The 27,255-nt window shown below is 52.5% G+C and overlaps 1 protein-coding gene across 2 annotated transcripts in view; it reads left to right on the forward strand.

Annotated features, from left to right (window-relative positions):
• Positions 1 to 23,661, forward strand: part of HIPK2 (homeodomain interacting protein kinase 2) — a 106,103-nt gene extending 82,442 nt beyond the window's left edge. Inside the window, exons 9-14 of one of the 2 annotated variants that reach the window (XM_023736880.1) lie at positions 2,125 to 2,267; positions 5,493 to 5,672; positions 9,527 to 9,808; positions 17,998 to 18,245; positions 20,625 to 20,785; positions 22,254 to 23,661. In XM_023736880.1, the coding sequence (XP_023592648.1) occupies positions 2,125 to 2,267; positions 5,493 to 5,672; positions 9,527 to 9,808; positions 17,998 to 18,245; positions 20,625 to 20,785; positions 22,254 to 22,721 (1,482 nt within the window). In that variant the 3' untranslated portion in view covers positions 22,722 to 23,661. The remainder of the gene's footprint in view (positions 1 to 2,124; positions 2,268 to 5,492; positions 5,673 to 9,526; positions 9,809 to 17,997; positions 18,246 to 20,624; positions 20,786 to 22,253) is intronic. The other variant, XM_004382385.3, reaches the window with a different exon arrangement.
• Positions 23,662 to 27,255: the final 3,594 nt, after the last annotated feature.

Genomic DNA, 27,255 nt, shown 5'->3' on the forward strand with positions numbered 1-27,255 from the left:
TCAATCTGTATGCTGAGCAAATAATCTGAGAAGCTAGACTATATGAAGAAGAATGGGGCGTCAGGATTGGAGGAAGACTCATTAACAGCCTGCGTTACACAGATGACACAACCTTGCTTGCTGAAAGTGAAGAGGACTTGAAGCATTTACTGATGAAGATCAAAGACCACAGCCTTCAGTCTGCATTACACCTCAACATAAAACAAAAATCCTCACAACTGCACCAGTAAGCAACATCATGATAAACGGAGAAAAGATTGAGGTTGTCAAGGATTTCAATTGGATCCACAATCAACACCCATGGAAGCCGCAGTCAGGAAATCAAAGGACACATTGCATTGGGCAAATCAGCTGCAAAAGACCTCTTTAAAGTGTTCAAAAGCAAAGATGTTACTTGGAGGACTAAGGTGCACCTGACTCAAGCCATAGTGTTTTCAGTCACCTCATATGCATGTGAAAGCTGGACAATGAATAAGGAAGACCGAAGAAGAATTGATGCCTTTGAATTGTGGTGTTGGCAAAGAATATCGAATATAACATGGACTGCCAAAAGAACGAACAAATCTGTCTTGGAAGAAGTACAACCAGAATGCTCCTTAGAAGCAACGATGGCAAGTCTATGTCTCACGTACTTTGGACATGTTATCAGGAGGGATCAGTCCCTGGAGAAAGACATCACGCTTGGTAAAGTAGAGGGTCAGCAAAGAAGTGGAAGACCCTCAACGAAATGGATTGACACAGTGGCTGCAACAGTAGCCTCAAGCGTAGCTACGACTGTGAGGATGGCGCAGGACCGGGCAGGGTTTCGTTCTCTTGTGCATAGGGTCGCTATGAGTCGGAACCAACTTGACGGCACCGAACAACAGCAGCAACATTATTTGCTTTAAATATATCCATTGTGCTTTTTATCTAAATATTTAAAAAATTTTTTCAAGGGTTTTATTTGTGAATGCTCAGAGATGGAGTCTTGAACCCACTCCTTGTGTTAATTTCCTTTGTCTCCCTGCTGCCGCTTCCCAGCAGCACCCACGTAAGGGGAAGCCATATCTCTGGCACAGCAGGAGGGCCTGTGCCTGGAAAGGGAGCTGTAGTCACAGCTCTTATTTCTATGACGCGGGAGTGATGTTTCTGGGTTGGCTTACAAATATAAGTTGGAAAGTTGTTTTGGTATCGCCCGAAAGGGGCTGAGGCCTTAGTCTTCCCGAGCCCCAAGCCAGAGCTGACATTTGGCCACCAGCAGGAACCATCAGTGAGTAGATGTGAAAACAGCATGGGGGAGATGTCTGAGCTCCTCCAGCCTCTCATGGCGGAAGGAGAACCAAGATCAACAGCCTAAGGCTGACTCCCATGAGGCGGTGGCCAGACAAGCCTCCTCTCTCTGCCATCTTTACTAATTCTGACACCAACCATTTCTCACACAGCGCTCTCTACTTCTCTGCTGGGTTCAGTAATTCATTGCAGTGGCCATCCAGAACTCACAGACCACACTCAGGGTTATGGGGTTTATTAGGGAAGTAACAATTACAGTTCAGCTCTAGAACACTCAGGATACAGTTCTTCCATCAGGATAGCCTCTCCCCAGCTGAGCTCGCAGGCACGCCTCTCCCTGGCCCTCAGTCTCTGCCCAAAGGCACTTAGCGTTCTCTCTGCATGGGACAGGAAGCCCACTGTGCCGTCTGCTGCTGCTAGGTCTCTGCTGCTGGCCTCTCCTTCCTTGGTCGTGGTGGGCTCCTCCCCTCTGCTCTGGAATTGGCTCTCTTTTAAAGCAAAACTGACCAATCCCCTTGGATTACCCTATCACACAGTCCCGCCCAATCACCTGGGTGGGAGTTACAAGACCATGACTAGAAAGGCCCACACAAAAGTAATCAATCAGTAATCAATCGCACCGCAGTACAGGAAGATGGAAGGATGGTGTATCAGGCCCCTAAGCCTGCTGAAACAAAGCACCATAAACCGGGTTGTTTAACACAACGGGCATCCACTCTTTCCCAGTTCTGGAGGCTGGGAGTCTGAAATCCAGGTGTTGGCACGGTTGGTTCCCTCTGGAGGGACGTGATAAGCACTTGGCCTTGTGCTAGTTGGTTATCTACGTGACAGCACGCCGTGTCCTCTGTCCCACAGCAGGCCTGGCCCAGTGGGACCCAGCAGATCCTGCTCCCCCCCACGTGGCAGCAGCTCACGGGCGTGGCCACCCACACGTCCGTGCAGCACGCGACCGTGATTCCGGAGACCATGGCAGGCACCCAGCAGTTGGCCGACTGGAGGTAAGCACCCTTCTGGGGCGAGTGGGTGGGAAGGTGTATGCACCCCCGATCCCAAGAACACTCAAGCTGGCCAGGACCTGAGTTACCTGGTTTGCAAACAGCTTTCTAAATTAAAAAAAAATCATGTTAAGGGTGATAGAAGAATTTGGAAATGAATAAGGGTGACGGTTGAACATCAAGATGGACGTGACTGATGTCACTGAATTGTACATGTAAAGTATGAAACAGCAAACATTTTGTTACTTATATGTTTAGCACATTTTTTTAGAAGCTTCAGGCTTAGAAAACAGAAGAATACAGGGTAGCAGATGACTACAGGGTGATGAGAGGTTGTTTATAAATGAATGCACAGGCCGCCAGGAGCTCCGCCTCACGACTCTCTGGCCAAATGCCCGTTTGGACCCAAAATTCATCTGCATCGTTTGAGCCCCTGTACAAGTCCCCAGGGTGGCTCCACGCAATTTTTGGTTGTTTCTGAGAATTAAATTCTACTCTCAGCAAACAAAGATTTGTCCCCAGTGGAAGGATGCAGATGAGAGTCCTGGGGGCCTCGGCCACCCAGGAAGCGTTCTGGAAGCGTCTCAAGACAGGGGCACACTAGAGTGGGGTCTGGCCTCCGGGGAGGGCTTCACAGAGAGGACCTGTTTGGAGTGGAAAGCTCCGATGTGCTTGTCAAGTGTGCCCCTCCAGTGAACAGTCCTGCATTGTAGATTAGAGGTAGCTCCCCAGGCCCGGGACACCCAGCTGGCCACCGGCAGCACACCATCCCACCTGCTGCTTCCAGAACTCTGCCCGCCCGCTCACCAGCTTCCTCCCGGACAAGGTGCTCTGTTGTTTTTACAGCCACCTTTCCCTTTGCCGTGTACCTGCCCCCCCACCCCACCACCATGCCCCCTTTGCCGGTGCAGAGCCAAATAGCACCCCCAGGTGGTCCCCAACACCCCACGTCCCTGCAGGGCTGTGTCTCAGCCCAAACATCAGGCAGGTTAGTCCACACCACCCTCCTGCCACCCCCAGCCACCCCTCAGCTACCGTGGATAAGGTCAAAGGGAGGAGATGGGAACCGCAGCCGCCGCCTCCGTCCCCGGGCTTTATTCAGACTAGTAAAAAGACGGGGGCTGTGGTGCTTCAGTGGCAGAATCCTCACCTTTCTTGGGGGAGACGTCGGTTCGATTCCCGGCCAGTGCACCTCATGCGCAGCCACCACCTATCTGTCAGTGGAGGCTTGAGTGTTGCTGTGATGCTGAACAGGCATCAGCAGAGCTTCCAGACTAAGACCAGGAAGAAAGGCCTGACAATCTCCTTCTGAAAATCAGCCAGTGAAAACCCCATGGAGCTTAGCAGTCTGATCCACAAGCCATCGTGGTGAAGGCACAGGACCAGGCAGTGTTTGTTGCATTGCGTATGGTGTCGCCTGAGTCCGGGGCCGACCCACGGCCGCTAACAATACCGGCAGAAAGGAGAGCAGTGCACAGGCGCCTTCCCCCAGCCCCACTCACGCCCTGATGACAGCACCCCCGTGCCCACCCCCAGGTGCTGGGGACACCTTCAAACTAGGTCAGACGGGGTCCACCTCTAGCTCTACATGTCCTGGCCATCACACCCACCTCGCAGGATTGTCGGGGGGCTGAAGCTGAGATAAAATACAAGGTACTCACCATATTTCACAGGGACCACCCAGCGTCTGGTCTGTGTGGCAGGCAGTAAATGGGCCACTCTGCCCTGGCCCCTTGCATATCATGTGGGCTCAGCCAGGCTCCGGAGGAACAGCAGCCGGGTGGAAAGCCCTCTGACAGTGGTGTGTTCCCACCCCTGTGCTCCTGCAGCCCACCCACGCCCTCCTCCTTCCTTCCTCTCTTTACACCTCTTGCCTGGCTACCCAGGAGACATCAGAAGCCCACACTCTTTGTTCCCAGTCTCTGTCCATTCCACATGTGGCCCAAAGGACAGCCATAATCATGGCTGATAACAAGAGGGAACCAGAGCCAGACCTGTAGCAAAGGAGAAGAGCGCCCTCAGTCATCACCCCGGAAGGTTCTGGAGTCCACTCACGTGCCCCAGAGACTCCATCCCAGTCACCACCAAAGTGCCTATCAAGTTGTTTCTCTCTTATTTTTCCAATTCGCAGACAGGATTTTCTAAGTTTTCAAATTCAAACGAAGCCTCCACTAGCTTTTAATTTCATTATGTGTTAAATGGGCTTTTAAGTCGGTGAACTGATCACTTTTAATAATATTTCTGTAGGTAGGCAAACAAACCTCTAAGCTCCAGACAACCCAGATTATGAAAACGTGTGAAACGTAACCCATTTTTAGGGTGAGGGCTGCCGGCATTTATACCAACATGTGTCTGACCGTCATTAATTTTGATTTAATACCAAACGCCCTACACGCCTGGTCAACCTTCAGTTAATCTAGTTGTTCATTTGGTGAGTGTGTAATTAATTGATCAGAGCTGCTCTGCTGCACGGCTAAGCTTTGTGCTGGCCGCTGAGGGAACCCAGAGGAAAGTTAACACTTCCTAACCCCAAAAACGCAGGCTCTGGGCTACAGAATTTGTTTTTCCCCATCAACTACAATTTCCTCATTTATAAAATGGTACTGCTAAGGTCCCCTGCCTTCCTCACAAAGAGCGAAATGAGATAACCCATTGGAGGTGCCTCTAAAACTCTAAAATAAAACACCTGTCATTGTTCAGCATAGTCACCTGCTCAGGGACTTTAACAGTTGTAGGGAATACTTAACCACCTCCCCCCAGAGCTTAAGAACCCTGAGCCTACTCACTTTGGTCTTCTTCCCACTCAGGGATGGGTTAGGCAATGAGCAGGTACACATGGGCTTACTTACTAATCTGTAGTGCACAGTTTCACCTGCTTTTCATATGAAACCCATGTGAAATTGTGCACTACAGATTAGTAAGCCCGTGCGTACCTTGCTCACTGGTTGACTGCCCCGCCCGTTGGATGTTCTCCTCACGTGTCAGCCAGTTCGCCCTGTCCCTCCTTCAGAACACCACTTCACTGCATCTGGGAGACTCACCTGACTGCCCCACCTGGCCAGGTTCATCCCTTATTACCTCAGCCACCTGGAGGCAGGCAGGGAGCTAGCCAACTGCCAGCATTGTAGGTTTTCAGTCAGCTTTTAATCCGGGAGGAGGGTTTATCTTATAAAGGAACTAAGCTTGTATAAAACTAAGAAGGCGCCTCTTTTTCCGTCTTGCTTTTAGGAACACACATGCCCACGGCAGCCATTACAATCCCATCATGCAGCAGCCTGCGCTGCTGACGGGGCACGTGACACTCCCAGCCACCCAGCCCTTGAACGTGGGTGTGGCCCACGTCATGCGCCAGCAGCCCGCCAGCACCACCTCCTCCCGGAAGAGTAAGCAGCACCAGTCGTCGGCAAGGTAGGTGGGGGAGTGGCTGGGAAGAGGGAACCCAAAAAACCACCTTTGAGGAGGGCTCAGAAGAAAGGTCTGGCTATCTACTTCTGAAAATCGGCTAGTGAAAACCCTGTGGATCACAAGAGAGCATTGTCTGATGCAGTACTGGAAGATGCTCCCTCTCAGCTGGAAGGCGCTTAAAATACACAGTGGCTGCAACAGTGGACTCGAGCATACTAACAATCATGAAGATGGCACAGGACCGGGCACCATTTCATTCTGTTGTCCATGGGGTCACCCTGAGTCAAAGGAGAATTAGGGAAGGTCCGCCTGTGCTCTAGGTCTCGGCTTCTAGGCAGGAAGCACGTCCCCAGCAGAAGCCAGCAGAACATCACATGGGCTGAGGACTCTCTAAGGAGCCTTGCAGTGGGGACCAGCAGGGCAGGGCCTGACCCCAGGGAGGCACTGGGCACCACATGCAGGAAGTGCTCCCTCCAGTCTGTGTGGTGGTGGCCCACCTCTCTCCACCCCTGGGGGGCGGGGGCCAGAATCCCGGTGTGTCCAACGCTGGTGCCTCAGGGCTCCCAACCCCTCCACTTCTCTAGAAAACACTCAGGCTCACTTCTCAAGTTTCACCTTGGAATCATTTCCAGCAATGACTTTTTAAAGAGAGAGCAGATAAATGTGTTTTCTTTGAAATCTAAGGTTAGAAATTTAACTCGCTTGGCTGCTTGGCAGTGTAGGTATCACTGGGGTTAGCCCAGAACCCTCGCCAGCAGAGCAACTGTCTTCCCGTTCGCCCTAAATCCAGTCTCATCTCTGTCAGCTCCTAAAAAAGCAGCATCAGCACAAGGCTGTATGCTGTACGAGTCCGTTGATATGGCTTTCTGGAAAAGGCAAAACTAGAAGGACAGAAATCAGATCAGTCTTTCCCAGGAGCCTGAGTGGAAGGAGGGGGAGGCTGATTGGGAAGGGAGCATGAGGGGATTTTCTGGGGTGGAGAAAATTTTCTCTACCTGGGTTGGGAGCAGGGGTGTTACCTGACTGTATATTTGCCAAAACTCAGTGAACACTTCAAAAGAGTGAATTTTGCTGGTGTTGGCGAAGAATATTGAATATACCATGGACTGCCAGAATAACGAATAAATCTGTCTTGGAAGAAGTACAGCCAGAATGCTCCTTAGAAGCAAGGATGGTGAGACTTCGTCTCACATACTTTGGACGTGTTATCAGGAGGGACCAGTCCCTGGAGAAGGACATCAAGCTTGGTAAAGTAGAGGGTCAGCGAAAACGAGGAAGACCCTCAACGAGATGGACTGACACAGTGGCTGCAACAACAGACTCAAACATAGCAACGATTGTGAGGATGGCGCAGGACTGGGCAGTGTTTCATTCTGTTGTACGAGGTCGCTGTGAGTCAGAACCGACTTGTAAGGCACCTAACAACAACAACAAATTATGCCTCCATCAACCTGACTCTGAGGAGCCCTGGTGGTGCCATGGTTAAGCGCAAGACTGCTAACCAAAGGTTCAAACCCACGCAGCAGCTCCTTGGGAGAAAGAACTGGTGATCTGCTCCCATAAAGATTACAGCTTAGAAAACCCTATGGGACAGTTCTACTCTGTCCTATAGGGTCACTGTGGAATCGACTTGACAGTACCCAGCCACAACAAACCTGGCTTTAAAAGGGGAATGGGCTCCAAACCAAAAAAAAAAGAGTCACGATCAAGATGGGATGCCTGTAGCATTGCTCGCACACTCCTCTCCTTGGTGCCGGCTTGGAGCAGCCTAATGACTTCCTTGGGAGAGCTTTATCAAGAGAAGCCCAGCCTGTGAAATGGTGCATTTTGGTGTTCTCCATCCTTATAGAGCAAGGCATCAGGAATTGGGCCTGCTTTTTTCGTTCTGATTCAAAAATCAATCCAAGAGCTGACTCTCCTCAAGTTAAGTAGTCCTTGTTCGAGATCCCTTCCGTGACTGTTTCTGACAACTCAGGCAAGTTCGTCACAGACCAGTGTAGCCCTCCACGGTGCTCTGTCTGACACCCTGTGATGACTGCCCACGTCATCGTTAGGTTGGGCAGCAACCAAGGCCGCCATCTTGATGCCCATATGCTGTCAAGGTGCAGGACGTAGTCACACAGACTCTGATTTGAGCCAAGACTGAGCTCCTGAACATCCTTGTGGGTCCCCTCGGCCGAGTTGAGGCGCTAAGACCCTCGGCCTCCCAGCCTGCTTATGAAGTCCTGCCTTCTACTTGCTACCCAGCTGGTTTATGAAGGCCCATTGGCAGCACATTTTAAGATCAAGATAATTACAGTGAGAGTCGTGTATGAGCCTAATTTTGAGACACATGCCTGAGGCCAAACACTGTGGAAGACCAGAAGGCTCTCCCTGGAGGGCGGTGCAGCCAGGCACATGAATGCCAAGTGGAGATGTTATAATGGCTGCAGTAGTGGAGGCATAATCTCAAAACTGTATCATGTATAACCATAGCAAGTATATGGGTTTATATTCAGTACACACAGTCACTTATTACCAGCCCCCCGAAAAAGAACCAGCCACGTATCTGACACCAGCTAGATAGAAAATTAAGGAAATCCACCTTTGTTGCATTATTTTCACTTTCCTGCCATCTCTGTAGGTGGAAGGTGCTAGAATCTCTAAGGGCATAGCAGAGTCCCCGAGTCTCATTGTGTGTTGGCTTTGGCCTCTCACTGTAGTATAGGTATTACGAGGGTCAGCAAGAGTTGGATGGGGAGAGAAGGTATTTTTTTTCGCTAGAGTGACTAGAAACAGTACTGACAAATTTAAAAAGGAATTTCCAGCCATTCAAAATCAAGGTGTCCTAAGCATGCCTTCTCCCACTTTCTCATTGCCATCCAAGCAGACAGGTGAGGCCCCTGAGGCTCAGGTTTCCATGTCCAGAAAAATCTCTTGCTTTAGTTACACATACACACGAGCACTTCAACAACCACGTCCTTTGCCAGAAGAAGAAGGAAGAAAGCTGAACTTCTAGGTAATCGAATTTAGATGCTTTAGACCCGGAAACGGTAAGAAAGAGTGTTTTGATTTACTAAATGGCAGCCAGCCGTTAGCAAGGAGACCAAAGCTTTATGTGGCAAATACCACTTCTCCCACCACCCCCAGAGCAAGCGATGAGTACGTTTAAGCGTGCTTGTGGCCATGAGCAAGCAGAGCTAGGAAGTAGGACCTGGGCCCTGAGGACAGGAGACAGTAGGGGGCAGATACATCTGCCCCCGGGGTGGCTCAGTGGTAGAATTCTCAAGCTTCGTGAGGGAGAGCCAGCTTCCATTCCCGGCCAGTGTACCTCATACACCACTGCCACCCATCTGTCTCTAGAGGCCTATGTGTGGTTATGATGCTAAACAGGTTTCAGCAGAGCTTGCAGACTGAGACAGACTAGGAAGAAAGGCCTGGTGATCTACTGAAAATCAGCCAGTGAAAACCCCATGGGTCACAAAGGTCCAGTCCACAACTGATCATGGGGATGGTGCAGGCCTGGGCAGCATTTCGTTCCATCCTGCAGCCAACCACCACAACAACAACCTCTCCCCGCCAGGAAACGTGCCCTGCCTTTGGGCATAGCCCTCCCCTCTCCTCCAAGCCCTGGTGCTGCCTTGTCCCGAGGGGGGCAGGCACCTGGAGCAAACCGAGCAGGGAGGCTGTGTCCGTCTGAGTAGCCACTGATTACAGAGCCCTGGAGCAGCCACGTCTCCAGTCACCCCCGTATCTGACAGCTCCGCCCTCTGACGCTCCTTCTGGAGGTTTGGCACAACTGGTGTTTCTGGTCAGCCAGGTCCTGAGATGGCGCTGTGGGCCGGTCTCCCCATGAGTGTCTGCCTTTGCCGTTCCAGGAACGTGTCCACCTGCGAGGTGTCCTCCTCTCAGGCCGTCAGCTCCCCGCAGAGGTCCAAGCGCGTCAAGGAGAACACGCCCCCTCGCTGCGCCATGGTGCACAGCAGCCCGGCCTGCAGCTCCTCCGTCACCTGCGGGTGGGGCGACGTGGCCTCCAGCAGCACCAGGGAGCGGCAGCGGCAGACGATTGTCATCCCCGACACCCCCAGCCCCACTGTCAGCGTCATCACCATCAGTAGTGACACAGACGAGGAGGAGGAGCAGAAGCACGCCGCCACCAGGTGAGGCCCGCCGAGCTCCCACATGGAGGGGAGGTGCCTGATGGTGCGCGTTGTAGGCACGGCAGGTTGCCAAGTTAGCTTTCCGTGGGCCTGGGCCATTTCCGTCATCAGTCATAGTGACCCCTCTCTCCTGACCCCTAACTCTGGTTTTGCCACGTCCTAGAATCCTAAAGTCGCTTCAAACCCAAAAAACCCACTGCCGTCATGTCAATTCCAACTCATAGTGACCCCATGGGGTTTCCAAGGCTGTGAATCTCTACGGAAGCAGACTGCCACATCTTTTTCCCACGGAGCCCCTGGTGGTTTCCAACTGCCGACCTTTTGGTTAGCAGTCAGTCCCTTTAACCACTGCACCACCAGGGCTCCACAGTTACCTCGAGGGAACATCAAACAGATGTTTCCATAGTTGTTCAACACCGAAATAACTCCCAGTCGCGTTGGTTTTAGAAAATAGCAATAGGGCCTGGAGAGTTAGGACTTGAGACTGTGGAAATCAAGCACACAAGGATTGTGTTTCACCCCCATGAGCTTAAAGCTCTCTGCCTCAGGCTGTTGGCTTTATTTGAGATATTCCTCTGATACTGCCGTGGCTCCCTCAGAGTTTGAAGTAATTGTCCAGTTCATCAGAACTTCCCTGTGTCTGCTTAGCCCAGCCTCTCAGACTGCCGGTTGGCTGGCTCTCCACCGGGAGAGCACCACTGCTTACTCCAAAGTAGTCATTAGCTGGTGCCTCCTGGGGAGAGAGCGGAGCCTCTTCTGCGTCCCAGCCAGACTACGTGGAAATGCAGTTAAACACTCGGCGGCGCAGCTCCTGAGGTGCAGACAGATGAGCCCCTGGGTCCTGCCCCCAGAACAGTCGGTCCCCTGGCCGCCTGCACCCCACGTTCTACGGGCCCTGTAGATACTGAGGTCTCGCAACCCCGTCGTGCCTGGTCCTATGCAGGGGACCTGAGCCCCAGGAGGGGAGGGGAGGCAGGTCCTCCAAGCCCAGTACTGCTCCCCCACACATCCGTGACTGTGTGTGCGTGCTTACGGTCTGCAGCGCCACCCTTGTCACTGATGTCGTTACTAATGCAGCGTCACCGATTAGTAATCACAGATCCAATTGATTAGCAGTAAATCCCCAACCTTGAAATCACTGTAAACTATACAGATGGACAGGTGAAGCCATCCTCATGATGGCCAGTCCTGCAGGGGCGCCCCTCCCACAATTACTTCCTACTGTGCAGCGGGGAATGGGAAGGCTGCCCAAGGCCAGGGGCACAGCCAGAGTGATGGGTGGGCCCCACAGTTTCCCATAACCCTTTGCCCCAACTGGAAAACAGCAAAAGTCCTTTAAAAATCCTACTATCAACTAGATTGAGTATTGTTTTTGAAGGCCGAGGTTGAAGGGGATGTAGATGCCTGTCCTGTGTGCTCAGGGAGAGTGTGGTGTGTATCTGAGGAACAGGAGGTGAGGCGACAGTCCCTCCATCAGCCAGAGGACTGCCCCAGGAAGGAACAGACGCACTGACCTGTTGGCAGCCTGGGAGGACCGGAGTGTCACGACTGAGAGACAGTGGTGGGGAGAAGCTAAGCATATGCCAAGTGAGGAGCAGCAGATACTGATGGTGGGAGCCATCGCTTCATGATGTGAGAAGTGGGGCGGGGGGCAGCTGCTGCAGACGGTGAACGCATTCTAACTGCTAACCGAAAGGCTGGCGGTTCAAATCCATTCAGGAGCACCTCAGAAGAAAGGCCTGGTGATCTACTTTCAAAAAAATCAGCCATTGGAAACCCTATGGAGCACAGTCATACTCTGACACACATGGGGTCGCCATGAGTCGGAATCAATTTGACAGCAACTGGTAGTGGTGGACCTGCCAGACCAGGATGATGAAAACGTACCAGCAACTTGAAGCCCAAGGATGACGCTACAGAGTCAGACCAGAGAGGAATCAGGGAGGGGTCCACTGTCCACAGAGGCGATGGGAGCTCCCAGAATGAGATACCATAATGTTTTTTGGAAAGATCAAATGACCGTTTCCTTAAAGTTCTAGGTACCCAGAATGCAGGAAAGTGTACTTGAGTCTGAGCTGGATGAAACAGAAACCAGGAGCTGTTTTGTTTATAGGGAAACCACTGTGCAATTGTGATCACATTATTGTGACCACATTTCGGAACGGGAAGAAAATGGGAGAAATACAATGGCTTGTTCTTAGAAATCAGAATTATTATGAAATTTGACATAGCAAAGATTTCTTGGCCCCGCCAGGGTAAGACAGGATGCTAGGGACTGCAGATATTACATAAATAAGGTAGACAGTCCCTGTCCTCGGGAGGTTTGCAGAATAATAAGAAAATAAGACACACAAACAAATCATATAACACAAAGCAGAATACCAGCTCCAGAAAAACGACTGAAGTTCTGTGGAGATTCAAGGAGGAAATAGCCTGAGGAAACAGCAGGGCAGAGGGAACTTTTGAAGGCCAAAGATCTGGGCAGGTGTGGACAAACGGTAGAAGAGGAGAGATTGTGAGTTCAAGCAAGGAGATTGAGGGGCAGAACCTCAAAGGTGGGCTAGTGGGATCAACAGCGCAGGGGGGGCGCTTATCAAAGACCGAGCGGGAGGCAAGGAAGAAAGAGATTGCAAATGGAAAGGGGAGATGTGGAGGGTTCCCCTTAGATGGGGTGGTCAGCTTTGCTGGGAGGGAAAGTGGGGCAACTACATCTGTCCTGGAAAGCCAGGATTCACCACCCCCCACGTGCAGCCACAGAGGGGTACCACTTGGGCTCTCTGGCTGGAGAGCTTCTCTAGACCTTGTGTTCCAGCTGAACATTAGAGAATCTGCCCACTTTGACCTACGATGATTTCTCCTCCTGTGCTGTGAGCATCTTGATTCTGATCTTCTGTGTTCCTGCCCTCATTTTCTATTTGCCACTTACCTCCAGTTCTAGAATTTTGGCTCCAGGCGCTAGCCCTGTAAGCTGTCTGAAAAACGATGAATTCCCCTAAGGTGACTCTGGCCATGGCTAGAGCATTGGTCTAAAGACAGAAAACAAACTGTACTTTTGTTATACCAAACAGATACTTTTCTGGGGCCCTCTGATTTAAATCTTTCTAAGGGATTTTGATTTGAGGAGCATTGGAGTGGCCACACGTGTGAACAAGCCCTCTCCTCTCACTTGAGATCTGCTTGGACAAAGTGGACAGCTGCGTGCCTGACTGTTCAGACCCTCTGCTAACGTGGCCTTGTGTGGAAATGATCTTTTAGAGGTTGCCATGCCATATTGTAGAACCTTCGGGCAGAAGGGTAATTTTTAAAGTGTGTAACCAAAGTGACTTGTTTCAGCTGATTTCATTTCAGTTAGAAATGATTTTGTCCAGTCTCAGTTATTCATTCATTGAATTATCTGGATATTTCTAGTACAGTTGTCCCCCCCTTATCCGCGGTTTCGCTTTCGGAGGTTTCAGTTACCTGCAGTCAACCACTTTCCGACGGTGTTAAATGAGTAGTGTGGTGAAATCTCACCCCTTCCCGCACCATCCTGCCCGGAGACCACATTCACATAACTTTTGTTACAGTATATTGTTATAATTTTTCTATTTTATGTTTCGTTATTGTTAATCTCTTACTGTGCCTTATTTATGAATTAAACTTTATCATAGGTATGTATGTGTAGGACAAAACACAGTATATATAGGGTTCAGTACTATCTGCGGTTTCAGGGATCCACGAGGGCGGGCCTTAGAACGTATCTCCTGTGGTTAAGGGGGGACTGCTGTAGACAGGTTTTTGGTGGGTTGTTTTACTTGGGTTATCAGTGTACTGCTACTGTCTGAATTTCATTCTGCATGAGTCAGCAGCTGCTCAAAGATAGTACCACAACCAATGTCACCGAAATGTGAACTTTAAGAAAATTGATTCATAAATATCAGCAATTTAGATATGGAGCCCTTGTGGCATAGTGGTTAAGTGCTCAGCTGTTAGCCAAAAGATTGGGGGTCCAAACCCCCCAGCCGCTCTGCGGGAGAAAGATGTGGTAGTCTGCTTCTGTAAAGATTACAGCCTTGGATACCCCATGGGGCAGTTCCACTCTGTCCTGTAGGGTTGCTGTGAGTCAGAACTGACAACAGCAACGGGTTTGATTTTCAGGTTTGGGTTAGTTTAGATATAAAAACAATTATTTGGGGCAGTCTTAGAAGGTTGATATAAAAAATATTTGACTACAAAAATGTTTTTCTTCTTTAAATTGAAAATCTAGATAAATTATTGTAGATGGGGCACAGTCAGAAAACTGATTAACGGCTGCTTGAAAGACTTTGGCCTGGAAAATGCGTGTGCCCCTCGGTAGAGGGAACAAACCCACACGCTCGTTCATTACTGCATGTGAACATCAGTGGAATGACAACCAGGTAGCTCTCTTCTCTCCTGCTTTTGGTTAAGATACTGGCAGCCAAGGTAGAATTCCGGCTGTCCTCATGGAGTCATCTGATTAAAGCATGAGTGAAGGAACAGAGGACCCTGGACACATGGTGTCATTTGAAGGGACAGTTTCTCAGTTCTGAGTAGCAGCTCACTCCCCTGCTTGAAAGAGATTCAGTCAGAGGAATCATGTCAGGAGATGAGAGGCTGTTTCGTTCATCCCACTTCACTGTGTCCTCCTCCTTGCAGGCTGTCTTAGTTATCTAGTGCTCCTGTAACAGAAATACCACAAGCGGGTGGCTTTAACACACAGAAATTTATTTTCTCACAGTTGGGAGGCTAGAAGTCCGAATACAGGGTGCCAGCTCTAGGGGAAGGCTTTACCTCTCTGTCCATTCTGGGGGAAGGTCTTTGTCTCTTCAACTTCTGTTCCTTGGCTCCTTGGTGATCTTCACATGGCATGGCGTCTGTCTTTCCCCATCTCCGCTTGCTTGCTTGTTTAAGCATATATCTCAAAAGAGATTGACTTAAGACACAGCCTACAGTAATGTGGCCTCATTAACATAACAAAGAAAACTCATTCCCAGATCAGATTATAACCACTATAGGGGTTAGGATTTAAAACACATATTTTTGGGGAGACACAGTTCAGTCCATAACACACACCTTCATTCAGAACACCCTGGTAGCTGAGGAGCATGGCTATGGAGCTGCATATTCTGAAGGGCTGCACCTGGAGGAAGAAGAGCTCTACCCAATGTCCCGCAGCAGCCTGGGGGACACAGCAGTATATTACAGAGCCACCACTGTTGCATTGCCACCTTCTGGGGCCCTTGATGCCTCTGCCAGGGTTCCCCCAACAGATGGAGGAGGGTACACATGAGGTTTAGACGCCATAGGGCAGAGCACTGCTCAGGGAGTGGACTTATACTGAGGTTAGGACAGCTTATTAAACTCAAGGGCTGGTTTAGGGAGAGAGGACCAGGTCGCAGAAGGAGGTGGAAGGAGAAGGTAAACCTTCTCCTGTTGTGACCTCATAGGTCAAGGCCTGGGTACCAACTCAGGGTTCCTTCCAGGCACCTGTCTGTGATTCTTTAGAAAGTAGTCCAAAAATCACCTAATGATGGTTTGTATGTATGTGTGTATAGATGCACGCATGAATGAATGAGTGTCACCAAATATGCCCCAGAGGAAGCAGGACGAGGAGTTTCAGTTAGTTTTCATGTTCTGTGCTTGTGGGTGACTCTGGGGAGGTGAGAGAGAGTGCAACATTGCAGCTGGGAGCAACAGCTCTGGGTTCAAACCCTGACTCTGCCCCTCACTAGGTGTGTGACCTTGTGCGAGTAAGTTACTTTTGCTCTCCATGTCTCAACGTCATTGTCTTTGAAATGAGAGCAGTAACATTCTCTGCTGCACCCTCTTGCTGTGAGGATAGAGGCGATAACACATCTAAAGCACTCTGAACAGTAGTTGGCATGCACCCAATCAAGAGTGCCTGTATTTGGTAAGCCCACGGGGTCGTCATGAGTCGGAATCGACTCAAAGGCAGCTGGTTTGGTTTTCTGAGTCTCAGGCAGTGGTTCCCTCCATTGGGGCTGATTTCTTTGCTCCTTGCTCCTTATTTCTTTCTGTCACTTTAAAAGGATGGAAAACATCTGTCATCATGACAACACAATGTCAGCGTCAACCCCGGTGGCTTCGTTCTGCGCCTAGAAGTAAGAGTCTGCCGAGGCCATTTCAGCAAACATTTCTCACTCCACTCTGTCATGCTCTCTCGTTTCCATGAGCCAACTTGTAGTGGGATTGATAAGCTATCAATAACGGTTAGCCATAATAGTGGAGTGACTCCTAGTAGTATCAATACATGCAAGCCTCCAGAACCATCAGTAGGAACCTCAGAGTGACTCATTAAACACTTGCCATTTGTTCTTCAATCAGCAGAGTAAATTCAGGTGGAGCACAGAGGTGTCTAGCAACAGAAGAGATTCAAAAGAGCTGTCAAATTAATTCACCTGTTCCAAACCTGTCCTGTGTAAATCCAGAAAAGTAGGAAAATCCACATTAAACTGTGTCGGCCATCTTTGTTCATTAGGCATAGGGACTTGTCAAGAGTTGAGAGAGGTCTTAGCCCACACTTCTTGGTGGATAACAGGATGCGGGCACGCAGAGGTTCCTTAGCCCTCTCGGGGAGGCTCCCTACCTGGGGATTTCCATCCAGGAGGTGGCCATGAATCCCCATAGGTCGGCAAGGCCAAGCGTTCCCCTGGGACAAGATTTTTGTCAGAATGCCGTCCTTAGTAACCAGAAGCTCATGATTCATGAAGTAGCGTATCTCAGGTAGTTCTAGTTGTCAGAAAAACCTTACTCATGTTGAGTGGCGGCTTCGCTCCGTTTCTAGAAAAGCCCTATGATGTGGGTACTATCATCCACATTTTCCCAACAAGGAGGCGAATCACTGAGAGGTGAAGTGACTCGCCCACAGCCACCGCGGCTCATGTTGAGGGCAGTGCTGCTGCAGACAGTGAGGGGCCTTCCACCCTGAGCCAGAGGGACCTCGCGTGCAGCCCCTAAGGGAGTGTCCAGCCCAGATGTGACCTGCTAGACAGAACCCAGACAAGACGTTTGGGGTGGGGTCAGGGGGCCTCTTGCGGGGCACCCTCCCCAAGCCCCTCAGTCACCGGGCCATGGCCAGCCTTTAGCAGGTCAGTGACCCTGCCTGGCCTGACACTGCCCTTCTGCCTGATGGTGGAGCTTTGGAGCTTCCCCGTCAAGGCCTGTGACTGCTGTGTGACCTTAGGCAAGAGGCCCCACCAGGCTGTGCCTCGGTAGGAGCTCTATAAATACCTTCGTATTTTATCAAGCGAGCTGGAAACGGACCATCTGCCCTAAGTAGTCAATCTTTCTTAAAAATAAACGATCAATATACAAAAATATATGAATAAAGTCCATTTTTAAAACCTTACGCAATAAGCAGTGAATCCCATCTCCATCCTCCCTCCAGCCTCGCTGGGCTTGGAGACAGACAGAACGGGCTCCCAGAGTCACCCCACCACCATCACTCCACTACCACGAGCGTCGCAGGGAGGGCGTGTCGGGTACAGGATGGAGGCTGCGAGCCAGAGCGTCACCCTACTCGCGGCAGCCGCCCACCTGGCCAGACTGATACCCAAGTCATGGCCAGCCCAGGGGTACATGGCTGTCCTCAGCGACCCATGGACCCCACAGAGACAGCGGAGGACTTGGACCCAACACGGGCAGCTCCCTCAGTCCGAGTGTGTGCCCCACTGCCTCCCTCCTCAGACCTCTACTCCCCCTCTCAGGACCTGCCTCCCTCCTCAGGACCCGCCTCCCTCCTCAGACCTCTACTCCCCCCCTCAGGACCCGCCTTCCCCCTCAGAACCCGCCTCCCTCCTCAGGACCCACCTCCTTCCTCAGACCTCACCTCCCTCCTCAAGACCCCCCTCCCTCCTCGGGACCCGCCTCTCTTCTCGGGACCCCCCTCACCCCTGGGGACCCCCTCCCACCACCCCTACGGCTATGTCCTGGGTCCCCTTAGAAATGCCTGTTCTGCCCACCCCCCCCCCAGGGTCACCACACAGCTCTGCTCCAGGCGTCTCCTCCAGGGCTCTGTCCCCACCTGCCCTGAGCCTCCCACCTGCCCCGACACCTGCAGGCCCTGCTCCTCCCCATGGTGGGACAGAGAGCAGACAGCACCTCCCCAGGGCACAGGCGGGCCTCCCCATGAGTGCGCCTCCCCACCCTCTGCTCCCCTGTCCTTCCAGCACTGTCTCCAAGCAGAGGAAGAACGTAATCAGCTGCGTCACGGTCCACGATTCTCCCTACTCAGACTCCTCCAGCAACAACAGTCCCTACTCGGGGCAGCAGCGGGCCGGCCACAGCAGTGCCCACGCCTTCGACAGCAAGGGTGGCCTGGATGTCCACTGCCCTGGGAACCCCCGGACCATCATCGTGCCACCCCTGAAGACCCAGGCCAGTGAGGTGCTGGTGGAGTGCGACGGCCTCGTTCCAGGTAACAGGCGGGAGGGCCCCTCCGGGGCTGGGTTCTGTGCCCTGCTGCTGGACACAGGGCTGTAGGGGCCATGAGTCCAGGTGCTGGGTACTGCAGTGGGCCCTGACCCGTTTCATTCAGACAGCCAGGTTAGGGTCCTGCTCAACAGCACATTCCATAAGCAGCGTTTTCATTTGTGATTCTGTGATACCTCACAGCTTTTGCAGTGGCGCTTCATCCCGCTAGGCTGATAAATAAAAGCCGGTTGCCATCATGTAGACTCCAACTCGTGTGTGTTCAAGTAGAACTGTGCTCCACAGGGTTTGCAATGGCTGATTTTTTGGAAGTAGATTGCCAGGCCTTTCTTCTGAGGTGCCTCTGAGTGGACTCAAACCTCCGGAGTCAGCTTAACCACTGCACCACCAGGGCTCCTCATTTCTACAAAGACTGCATTATATCTGGAATAAAAAGAAAAAAAATACCCAGATGGCTGAGAAGCTCTGAGGAAGACTCAGATTTAAAAAAGAAAAAAAATTACAAAAAGTTATTCTCAGAAGGCCACTGGTTCTAAAGCAGCCAGTGCTACTATCTCTAAAGAGATGTTTATTCTCCCCTGCCTGGGACGGTGGCTTGCAGACTTCCTAGTAACAGACCAGAGCAGGAAGGGCCTGCATTCTGATGCCTGCCCACCCTGTCCTTTGGCCTTTCTCAAAACTAATCTATTCCCTTAGTGTAAAATCACCCCAGACTTGGAAAAATCGGGAAGAGAGGCGTCCCTGGCCTCGGTGCCCAGCTGGCCTGTTCCACCCATGCACTAGCCGGCTACAGCCACCCTAGTGGGAACTCGCGGATGTCAGGGAGCCCATGGCCTCCCTCGGTGGCTCTGAGCATGAGGAAGGCTGCTTTTCCGTCTGTTCTCATGCGCTAACCCTCCTGTGGTTTGGGGTCAGGGAGGGTCCTTGAGGATTTCTCGCGGAGCCTTCCCAGGTCTCTTGAATGCGTTGGGTTCTTTGGAAAGCAACAAGATGAACTCTGCATTGGCCCGAGACGGAGAAGTGATTGGAAGGGTGCAGGATCAGGGGGAAGTTCAACGACGAATCCCAAGCAGGGTCCAAACCGCTAGTGCAGGCGCCTGCTCGTGCCCACTGCCTTAACCTGTGAGACTCGAGCCAGGGCCCCATTCCCAGCAGATGAGGTGTGATTGTCCCCTCTTGGAGCAGACACCTGTTCCGTGAGCATCTGCTTTAGCCAGGGGGCAGTTCTAATGGTAATGACAACCAGAGCCGACACAGCCAACACCTGGGAAGCCCTTAACATGTGCTGAGAGACCTGTCTTCTGACATCCTGGCATGTCCTGGTCAACTCTCCGTCACCTTTAGACCCTGCCTGTACCGCTCCTACTCACCCCTTCACTGGGCACCTTCCTCAAGATCCGAGAGTTGGGCGTCTGCTTAGGGAACAGTGGGTGGCCGTTCCCACATTGACTGTGGGTGATTTTGTCTTGACGTTCCCTCATCTGTGCTCAACATTGCTTCTGGAGAGAACTGATCTGATTCTAGAGAGCTGAGGGGCAGGTTCCTGCAGCCACACCTGCCCCTGCATGGCACCCTGCCCTGTGGAGCCCCGATCCCGCCATGCTGGGAGTCGGCGTGCACAGATGGCTCAGCATGGAAGCTGACAGGGACGATTTGGTTAATGTAAACCTCCTCACCCTGTTAATTTTGTCCCAGTTCTTTGTGCCTCTGGGGTTCACCGTGGTCTCGTTTTTTGAGACTCGGTGTCTGTGTCCTGCTTTATCTATCACTGTGCATCTCTGAGTCTCAGCTGATACCCCCCGCACAGGGAACCCTGGATGAGACTCTGAACAAGCACAGAGAACGTTCCTTCTTCCCTCGGTTTCACCTCCCTAGATTTTTCGGTGTCACTAGGTCGTAATTCTAAAGTCCAGCAAGGGGTGCAGAAAAGATAAATTGCAGAGCAGACTTGTCCTCCATCAAAAGCCAAGGGAATAAAAGTATTTTACTCACATTGCAAACATTTGACCTCACAAGCGCCCGAGGAGGGGACAGTGCCCCACTCATGTCCCAGATGGCAGAGGTGCCCCCCCGGGAGGATCACTCAGGCCTGGTCTCAGGCTGTGGCTCACGCCGCCTCCCGTCCTTTCCCGTTTTCCTTTGCTCCACACCATCCTCAGGACCCATGACACAGGCCGGAGCCCCCTGCCGGTGTGAAGCCAAGTGAGGCCCCATCAGAGCTGGGCTCCTGGGGAGGCGGCTGGCTTGTGATCGGCCGGCCTCAGGTCGTGTTCATTCTGGAAGCCCCCCATCTCCTCTCAAGGGGCAGCCTCTTCTGGGCAGTGAGGTCCCACAGCTAACCAGTGGCCTGTCCCTCTCCCGACAGTCAGCACTGGCCACCATTCGTCCTTCTACAAGTCCAAGTCCTCCAGCAACGTGACCTCCACCAGCGGTCACTCTTCAGGGAGCTCATCTGGAGCCATCACCTACCGGCAGCAGCGGCCGGGACCACACTTCCAGCAGCAGCAGCCTCTGAATCTCAGCCAGGTAAGCCCCCCAGCGGACCCCTCCTGGTCAGGCTCTCAGCCTTGGACTTGTCTGACCACCCAGAGAGGTCACTGTGCCAGACCCTCACCCAGCTCCCAGAGGGCAGCAAGGTGCAGATGGGGTGGCCTCAGCACCTCCTTCCCTGTGGCTCACAGCAGGACCAAAGCAAAGTGACTCGTCTGATGTTGGCAAGCGTCATTGCCGTGATGCCAGAGCTTAAAAATAGGGCTGCCCACGTGTAGGGTGGATGCTATTTCAGCCCGTCACGGGGCACTTTATCTCCCAGCCCAGCCAGCCCAGGACACAGGGACAGGCCTGTAGTCTGAGGAAGACAGGTTTACTGACTCATCATAACGAGGGAGGCCCCACCCCTGAGACCCCAGGAAAGGAGAAGACTCATTCTAGGACTGGGAGGGAAGGTGGGTGGAGCACGTTTCAGAGGCTCAGGGCCAAGCAGGGCTGTACATGAGGGTCAGAGGGAACTCTGGTCCTGTTTCAAGGGAGCTGCGTTAAGGTGAACATGGAGTTCGTGCTCTGGAGCCTGCCCCTGCATTGTCCATGGAGGTGGCGTCTGCGTCAGTGACGTAGGCTCCTTGGTATGAGTGGGAGGTTTCATTTGTGCTGATAGAAGTCCACTCGGCCAAGGGCCTGAATCGGGCGGATTCCCCAGTAAGCAAGGTAAGCACAGGCTTACTTGTGCTTACTTCCTAATCTGTAGTGAGCAATTTCACATGATGTGGTGAAAAACGTGTGAAATTGTTCACTACAGATTGGAAAGTAAACACAAGTAAGCCCATCCTTACCTTGCTGACTGAGCCATCTGACCCATCAGAGACTGAAATTTGAAAAGAGGCTTTGAGTCTGTAGGAAGGTGCTGTGGGATTGGGAGAGAGACAGATGCCAGTCATATCTAGAAGCAAAATCTTTGATGTGGTGAGAAAATGTGAAATTGTTCACTAAAGATGATCTGGTAAGCAAGGTAAGCACCGTGCTTACCTGGCCTATTGGCTGATCCGCCCTGGTCTGAGTCTGTGATGTTAAAGGACAGATTTCCCAGCGAGTGAGAGAGCACCCCACACTCAAGGAAGGGTCCTTGACGCCTCTCGGCTGCCCGCATCCTTGGGCGAAGCCAAGTCTGTTAACGTGGCAGCTGCTGTGCTGGGAAGTTGTCCCAGCTGCCGACGGCAGGCAGAGTGGCGCTCTCCCCACCCAGTCAAGTTTTCACTTTCCCTGCATGCACTGGACAAGTCTTCCTGCACTCCTTCGAAGTCTGCCCTCCCCTCTTCTCCCTTCTCCTCCCCGCCAACCTTTCCTCTTCCCCACCCCTCCCCGCCTCCAGCCCCTAACCTCCCCTTCTGTCTCCTCCTCTCTTCTCCTCTCCCTTCTCCCACCCTATGTTCCCCCCTGACCTCCCTCCCCTCCCACCCCCGTGTCCTGCCCCTGACCCCTTCTCTCTCTGCTCCTTCAGGCCCAGCAGCACATCACCGCAGACCGTGCGGGGAGCCACCGCCGGCAGCAAGCCTACATCGCCCCCACGATGGCCCAGGCCCCCTATTCCTTCCCGCACAACAGCCCCAGCCACGGCGCCGTCCACCCCCACCTGGCCGCCGCGGCTGCCGCCCACCTCCCGGCCCAGCCCCACCTGTACACCTACACGGCACCCGCGGCCCTGGGCTCCGCTGGCACCGTGGCCCACCTGGTGGCCTCCCAGGGCTCGGCACGCCACCCCGTGCAGCACACCGCCTACCCGGCCAGCATCGTCCACCAGGTGCCTGTGAGCATGGGCCCGCGGGTGCTGCCCTCACCTACCCTCCACCCGAGTCAGTACCCTGCCCAGTTTGCCCACCAGACCTACATCAGCGCCTCGCCGGCCTCCACCGTCTACACTGGATACCCGCTGAGCCCTGCCAAGGTCAACCAGTACCCTTACCTATAAACCCTGGGGGGAGTGGGGGACGGATGGCAGTGAGGCAGGCTTTTTATACTGAAGCCCCTGCCACACACAGACGATGAGAACGGGGCAGGGGAGGGCGGGCGGGATGGAAGAAACTGAACTAGGACGTGGGATGACTCGGAGCAGAGAAGAGAACGTTTTGAAAGGAAGGGATTCAGGAGGGGGGAAATCTATGCTTTTTATTTTAAAAAAGAAAAAGGAAAAAAAAAAGAAAACGTCAGTAAGAGAAAACACAGTTCTCGAGCCCATTCTGCACCCAACTGGAATAGAGAAGAGGAGCGCCACAGAAGATTCTGGAAGCAGAGGCCCCCAGTATTTAAAGAACTATATCTATGAACTTCTCAAAGATTATTTTCATATGGCAGCAAGTGATATTTAAGAATATGCTGCCAGGGATGCCTGATATGGAAATCCAATAGATTTTTTAATGAATTGAACATAAGAATTAGGGATTTTTCCAGAACTCTGAAGGATCAGCCCCCACCCCCCTCCAGAATGCCAGACTGAAGCCTGAGGAGGCTGGTGTTTGGGGGTTGGTCTGGGGTTGGCAAGGCCAAGAGGTGGGAGGAGAGGACGCCTGGTTCTGGGAGGTGGCCGGGTGGGTGGAGAGCCCTGGAGAGGGGCCATCTCCTCTTCTGGAGCACTCTGGACAAATCCCTAAGCAATGTGATTCCTAAAATGTCATTAATCATGTATGTGGCAAAGTTGAGTTCCTTTCTTTTCTGAGGATTTCTGTTCTCTTTGACTCAATCCCTAGTCGCGTAGCGTAGGGCTAGCGGTCGTCACCGACCCCCGAGTAGAATGTAGCACTCTGTACCCTCGTTTTCGACTTTGTGTTCAACTCCAATGATACCAATAGACTATTCCTCAATGTGATTGCACAAAAATAAGTGATTTAACACAGGCGTGTGACCAGCGTGGTGGCCCCGGCATGTGAGCATGAGTGAGTGTGAGCGAGTGCGTGTGGGTGGGTGAGTGTCCCCGTGTGTCCCGGCACCGCCACCATCACAGCCCTCCCAGTCCTGGTTTTACATCCTCCCTCCTAGTGCCTTATGAAGGGCAGCCGCGTCAAAGGTTCACCTCCACGGGTACTCCCAGCTGCCAGCCGAGGCTAGCCGGACGAAAGCCCACTCTTCTTCCGCTGCTGGAACGTTCTCCTCTGGCCTTTCCTTTTGTCATTGTCTTTAGTTCCATATTCATGTCCTTCTCGGGCTCACAGTGGGGTGTTGGGGGTGGCCAGGCTAGGAGGAGGGACGCTTTGTAGCTTGAGATGGAGGACAGGTGGATCTGATGATGGTCATGGCTTGAGTTGAGTTCTGCTTGACGAACAGAGAGCAAGAGACTCCACTCCCTGCACCCTCGGCCCTCTCTGCCCCCAGCTCTGCAGAGTGGAACCAAAGGTCACATCTCTGGTTTAGTAATGTTGGCTGCATCCTCCCAGCCCCCGGAACCAAGGAGGGGACCGCCTGGTGCGTGTCACAGGACCACAGGCCATGGCCCCGCCTCTCCCCACCAGAAGCTGTTTGTTCTCAGACGCCGCCCCATTCCTGGCCTTGGGTGGATCCACAGGTGGTCTTCTGCCCTCCCTGCTTTGCCAGACCCTCCCTCCGCAGACAAGCCACCGCGTCCATCTGCTGCGGAACTCTTCTGCGTTACCCATGGCCGCCCAAGACGCGGATTTAGTTTTGGTTTTTGAGGGGCCTGGTTGGAGGGACACTTGTGAGGGTCTCCAGGGGGTCTCACGCCGCACTTCGGAAAACACTCCTATAGACAGTTATATTTCCAAAGAAATCTGCCCTTTGCCCTCTTCCACCTTTGATATGTTCTGGACGTTTTCTCAGGCTTTGAACGCTGCTGGGGGCCGGGGATGGGGGAGGTTCTCTCTATTCATTATTCGTAACAAATTACTCTTTAGTATGTGAACGTAGGGAGAATCTTTCTGTCCACAGATGGGGCTTGACAGGGGTTCCAGTCGTCTGATTTCTTGCGGCTGAGTCTATGGCTGGCCCTGATGCACGTCACTTAAATTCAGCGACCTTGTCCCGCCTCCCTTTCCTCCTGGCCCCGCAGCCTCCCTTAACAGCCTACTGTGAAAGGAGCGTTTGTAGTGATCCAGCATCGTTCCATTCAGAAGTCGTTATCTTAGCTCTTAGCTGTGAAATAACTCTGGAAACTCTCCCACCCCAACCGTGAATTCTTACCTTACAAAGAAAGGGGCCCCAAACTGGAGAGAGCTTAGCCCAGGCCTCAGGCTGGAGGGCATCATGACCCTCCTGCGCAGATGGAGTCGGGAGATGTTTGCAGCCAGCAGGATACTCTCCTCTTGGTGCCTCAGTCAGTACGTCTTCATCCGGAGGTGGGAGGTACCTGTCTGTATCTGAGACGACAAGAAAATGGTCAGTCCGGGAAGGGAGGGGGCAAGCCTTCAGAGGACACATGAGCCAGAGCCTGTGCCACACCAGCCTGGAAAACCCCTCTGTCACTGGTACTTTCTGGCAGCCGGATGGCAGCAATATCCCATCAGCCCTTCTCACGCCAAGGTACAGAAGCATCTAATCTTGGCTGTAGCTGAATCTCAGTTTGCCTTATTGGGTGGCTTCCCGGACCCCCTTGCACAGTCAGTTCCGGCCCTTTCTAGATCTGATCTTTTAGGGGAAAGGACAACAAAGCCCATTCTAAAGAAAACGCTTCTGTCTGCTTATTTCTTCATTTGGCATCTTCTTTTCTTCTTCCAGATCAGGAATGAAAGTTCCCTGCTGCTCATAGAGATGATATCATTGTACTAATTATTTTTGCTATTGCCGTTTTAATGACTATCATTATCATCACATTGATATTTTAGCTGGGGTTTTAAATGCACATTTATTCCAAGTGTCTTTGTGTTTTCTCTTTAATATTTAAATTTATTGTATCTGTGAGTATATGAGTAGACTGGAGGGACACCCAGATACCAGATTTTGTGGGACAAAAGAAAGGAAAGATGCGGGAATTGGGAAGATTGTTTCTGTCATCTCTGTTCCACAAAGAGCCATGAGGAAGAAGCCACCACAGAACACTAGTCTGAGGCAGAATCCAGGCCTTTTCTCTGTCCAGGCCAAATCTGGCTCTTGGTGACATGATCACCATCAGCGTTGTATTTCTCTGGCGTCCCAGTGGCCTGGGGCGAGAACTGAGGAGGCGTGTGCTTGAAGAATGGTGGCTCCTTGGGTGTGGCTCTCCTCGTCTCTGAGCCTTCCTGTAGTTCTGAAACCTGCTAACGGGAGCCTTGGCCTCCCCACCTTTGACAGTTTACGTGTCAAGCAGAAGCCCCTCTGTCCAGGGCTGACGCAGCCCCTTCCAAAATGTCCTCTCTTTTCCCACCCATGCACCAGGAATGTGGCTTATATCCTTCAATACAAAGACAGTGATCGCCTCCCAAAGCCACTGGGGGTGATGGTGTCAGGGTGACGGCTGGTGGTCCTTCCCCACAGTGGTCTCAGTCACTGCACTACCCTCATCTTCAGCCCCCTCCCCCCTGCATCTTCCCAACACAATTCCAGGGACAAGCCAATGGACCAAACAAACGTGAGTGGATGGGTAGGAGGCCAGAGAAACCTCTGGACAAAGTCCCTCAGCCTTCCACACATGGTGGCCATGTCCCCCGTGGGGTTATTGGCCGTGGAGGCACTGCAGGGCTGCAGCAGCCATCCCTGCTGGCTTCAACCGGCCTTCTCGGCAAAGCCCCCAAGCCCCGGCCCTGGATGAAGAGGGTTTAAATGGCCACCTTCCCTGGAGGAAGCAAGGCGTCAGGCTCAGGCCAGCCCCACAGTGTCCGCAAACATCCTTGCACCCTCCGTACCCGCACCTGACCTCTCCACCCCGCCACACACAGAGCTGTGGATCAAAGGCCCCAAGAGAGGACCCCAGCAGCGAGGCCAGCCCCCTGTGAGTGGGCACATACCAACTCCCACCCAGCCACTAACCCCAAGCCACTAGCGGGCAGGGTGCAAAGGCTGCCTGTCCCCAGACCGGGTCCCCGTGAGGGAACGCCAACAAGTCCTTAGGAATAACTTAGGGGCCATCTGCTTTAATTGGCCCCATCCTCCTTTGGTGAAGAAATGCCATGAAGAGTGAGAGGGAAGAGTTAAAGGGCAGGTCAAGAGGTGTCTCGCTTGCGTCCTACAGGGTCATTTGCTACTAAGCGGTGGGTTTCTGCTAACCACCTGGCTCTGGGCTTCCTGCCTCCTTCACAATGTGGTGCCTGTTTCCAAGGGGAGGGCGAGCAGGCCAAGGGCTGGGCAAGGCTGAGGCACAATGCCAGTCAACACTGAAGTGGAGCGTGGTGGATCTGGTTCGGAGGGGAGAGAAGGGCCGGGCCATGTTGCCATTGGCAGGGTGGACTGTACTTGCATTTCTAGCCTGAGGGCGGCTGTGGGAGCCCCTGGGCTTCCTCCTCTCCCCCTGGAAGACTCGACCAAACAAGAGATTGTTGGGTGTGAGGAAGGGATGGTGATATTAGCATAACTGCCAACAGGGC

Source organism: Trichechus manatus, unplaced genomic scaffold (assembly GCF_000243295.1).
Source record: "Trichechus manatus latirostris isolate Lorelei unplaced genomic scaffold, TriManLat1.0 scaffold00093, whole genome shotgun sequence".
NCBI lineage: Eukaryota > Metazoa > Chordata > Mammalia > Sirenia > Trichechidae > Trichechus > Trichechus manatus.